Here is a 3755-nt window from a genome sequence, read left to right as displayed (position 1 = left end):
TCGAACTCAGAAATCTGCCTGCCTCTGCCTCCCAAGTGCTGGCATTAAAGGCGTGCACCACCACTGCCGGACTCAGCTAGTGCTCTTAACCACAGAGTCATCTCTCCAGCTCCCTAGACTCAGAACTCTTTGATGTTGTTTAAACTATACCTATCCCTGTCCCACGGACACCCCACCAGTGCCTCGGAAGAAATCTAGCCAGTCTTCCATTCACAGCACTGCCTTCTCAATTCTAGATCAGAGGAGACTCTTAGGATGGGCTGGGGATGTGGCTCAGTGATAACAACCTGTGCTCAGCACATGCAAGCCCTCGGCTTGTACTACCGCCCCACCCCCCACCCCCCAGTGCCTGGTCCTAAATTAAGGACCAGGAGACGTAGCTCAATTGATGAGTGTTTGCCTCAAATTCTCCAAACCCTGGACTTGGTTCCCAGTGAGGCAGAAAGCTAGTTGTGAGTAGTGCACACCTGTGATCCCTAGCACTTGGGAGGTAGAGGCCAGTGGGTCATCAGTTCAAGGCCAGCCTTGGACACATAGAAGTTTAAGAGCAGTTTGGGCTATATAAGTCTGAACTCTGAAGAGAAAAACTTATCCACTCTTCTCGTTGGATCACATCCCCAGAGCAAGGCCACAGGAGACCAGGAACAGGACTAGAAAGAAGTAAAATCCAACAAGGCCAGGGGCTGGATGGATGGTGGCTTTGCTTCCAGTCATGACCCAATCAGCAGCCTTAGCCTAATATTATATATTAGCCCCATTTGGGTCTGGTCTTGACTTTATTTCCTGTATGGGGTGGGCTAACCTATGTCATCTGCATCCTATTCTGACCTTAAATATTCTGACCTCAGTGTGTGAGGGGCAAATAAACTCACTTGACCACTCTTGTCTTAGGCCCCGTACGTGGACGTGATCTGTGTAAACAGCTACTTCTCTTGGTATCATGACTTTGGGCATTTGGAGGTGATTCAGCCACAGCTGAATAGCCAGTTTGAAAACTGGTATAAAACACACCAGAAGCCGATTATCCAGAGCGAGTATGGAGCAGAAGCAATCCCAGGGATTCACGAGGTAAACAGTCTATTGTCACAATGGCCATGTTACTTAGTTACTTATCTCTTTGCCCTTTCCGGAACTGCCGGTGACCGGGCCTCAGCTCTCAGGCACCTCCTTAAGCCTACACACTGTGGCCCCAGCATGCAGGCCTCTGTTTGGCTTGTGTGCATCCCAGAGACAGCCCATTATTGGCTGTGTTTCCATACAGCACCCCCACCTGCATTTTTTTTTTTTTTTTGGTTTTTCGAGACAGGGTTTCTCTGTATAGCCTTGGCTGTCCTGGAACTCACTCTGTAGACCAAGCTGGCCTCAAACTCAGAAATCTGCGTGCCTCTGCCTCCCAAGTGCTGGGATTAAAGGCGTGTGCCACCACTGCCTGGCTCCTTTAGCCCTTTGAGCGCTGAGATGATAGGTGTCTCTCCGCACCTGGTCCAAGAGCAACTTTTTAAAATTAGCCCGTGAGCTGGAGAGTGGGTTCAGTGGTTAACGCTTGCTGCCTTTCCAGTGGACCCCAGTCCGGTTCCCAGCACCCACACTGAGTACTTTAAAACTGTGTGTAGGCTGGGCAGTGGTGGCGCATGCCTTTAATCCCAGCACTTGGGAGGCAGAGGCAGGTGGATTTTTGAGTTTGAGGCCAGCCTGGTCTACAGAGTGAGTTTCAGGACAGCCAGGGCTACTCAGAGAAACCCTGTCTCGAAAAACCAAAAAAACAAAAAACAAAACAAACAAACAAAAAAACTGTGTGTAATTCCAGTTCCAGAGGATCTGATGCCCTTTCTAGGAATCCATGGGTACCTGCATGACTGTAGTGCACACAGAGGGCACAATTTAAAAAACGAATAAATCTTTACTAAAAGCATGTCTCAGCCCAGGAGAGGGTAGCTCAGCCAGAGTGTTTGGATAGCATGCATAAAGCTTTATATCCTACCACAGCACTATATAGGCCAACTGTGGCCATGCATACCTATAGTACCTAGCACTGGAGAATCAGAAAGTTAGGGTCATCCTTGCCTACGTAATGAGTTTGAGGCTAGTCTAGAATACAGAAAACCCTGTCTCAAAACAAACAAAAATGTCATCCTACATTGAGACAGGTGTTGGTAGATCCTTGGCAATGATAGAAATGTCTCTCTCTGCCCTCCCCGGAATGACAGCAACCATCCGTGGAACAGCTACCGGGGATGTGAAACATGGGCAATATGACTGGATTGGTTTAGTGTTATCCTAATTTAGATAGCCATACGTGGCTTGCAACTCAATTAGTGTGGGTGCAGGACTATTTCCATTAAAAAGTGTGTTGGGCAAAGTGGCACTACCACTTGGGTGGAGGCAGGCAGTTGAGTTGCAAGACAGCCTGGGCTACGTGAGATGCCTCAGATAAAGCCCTAGCTGCACAAGTGTGATGAGCTGAGTTCAACCCCAACCCCCGGCCCCCCAGGACCCACATAATGCCAGTGGTGGTGGCACACATCTGTAACCCTGTTGTCCTACTAAAGGATGAGAGTTAGAGACAGGAGGATCCGTTAGCTCTCAGGCCAGCCACCTGGTGTACACACAATGGTGAGCAAGGGACCTTATCTCAAACCAAGAGGAAGCTGAAGACTTCTACAAGCGTATACCCATTCATACACGTGTGGACCTACATCATACACAAGATTTTTTTTTTAAATTTTTCATTATGTGTATGTCTGTATGTCTGTCTGGATATGTGCATGTGTCTGGGTACCCACTGAGGCCAGAGGTATCGGACTCCCCTGGAGCTGGAATCACAAGTGATTGTCAGCTACCTCAGGTGCTGGGAACTGAACCTGGGTCCTCTGAGAGGACAGTATACCCTCTTTTTAATTTGTTTTTGTTTATGTATGTATGTATGTATGTATGTATGTATGCACTGTTTTGCCTGCATATATGTTAGTGTGAGGGTGTCAGGTGATCCCCTGGAACTGGAGTTGCAGACAGTTGTGGGCTACCGTGTGGGTGGTGGGAATTGAACCCGGATCCTTTGGAAGGACAGCTAGTGCTCTTAACCACCAAGCCATCTCTCCAGCCCCAACAAAAGTCAGGCCTAGTTCCACACAAAGGAGTTAGGTCTGGGTGAGGATACCTTTGAGGCCACATTGGGCTACATCCAGGCTATGTGGTAAGATCCTACCTTGCCCCTCCCCCACTCCTCCACCCCCCACCCAGACTTTTCTAGAGTTGAGGTAAACATAGTTTTACTCCCAAAGTACTTCAGCTTTAAGAACAGCCGGAGTACTGGGCCTTTAGAAGGGAAAGTGCTTGTTCTGTGACTGTGAGAAACAAAATTCAGATCCTTACCACCCAGCTAGGTACAAGGCTGGTGTGGCAGCATTCCTATAACCCCAGCGCCGTGGAGGAGGGGATGGGATCCCCAGAGCAAGTCTCACCAGACTTGCTGAAATAGCAAGAGACCCTGACTCCATTAAGGTAGCATAAAGTTAAGGACCACCTGATTCCCAACACAGGCAAATGAAAATAGATATGACAAACGCACATTTACTAATTAAGGTTTTTACTTTCTTGTTTTGTCTTCCAGTCACGGTTTCTCTGTGTAGCCCTGGCTGTCCTGGCACTTGATCTGTACACCAGGCTGGTCTCGAACTCACAGAAATCCTCCTGCCTCTGCCTCCTGAGTGCTGAGATTAAAGATGTATGTCACCATCACTCTATAGGTTTTTTTT

At 48.3% G+C, this 3755-nt stretch overlaps 1 protein-coding gene across 3 annotated transcripts in view; it reads left to right on the top strand.

The window, feature by feature from the left end:
* Window positions 1-3755, top strand: part of Gusb (glucuronidase beta) — a 16521-nt gene that overhangs the window by 10368 nt on the left and 2398 nt on the right. For all 3 annotated transcript variants that reach the window (XM_031338100.1, XM_031338102.1, XM_031338101.1), the window contains exon 10: window positions 892-1068. In XM_031338100.1, the coding sequence (XP_031193960.1) occupies window positions 892-1068 (177 nt within the window). The remainder of the gene's footprint in view (window positions 1-891; window positions 1069-3755) is intronic.

This window comes from Mastomys coucha, unplaced genomic scaffold (assembly GCF_008632895.1).
Source record: "Mastomys coucha isolate ucsf_1 unplaced genomic scaffold, UCSF_Mcou_1 pScaffold22, whole genome shotgun sequence".
NCBI lineage: Eukaryota > Metazoa > Chordata > Mammalia > Rodentia > Muridae > Mastomys > Mastomys coucha.
The sequence above is the reverse complement of the archived record's forward strand: the minus strand, read 5'-3'. Positions and strand labels throughout refer to the sequence as shown.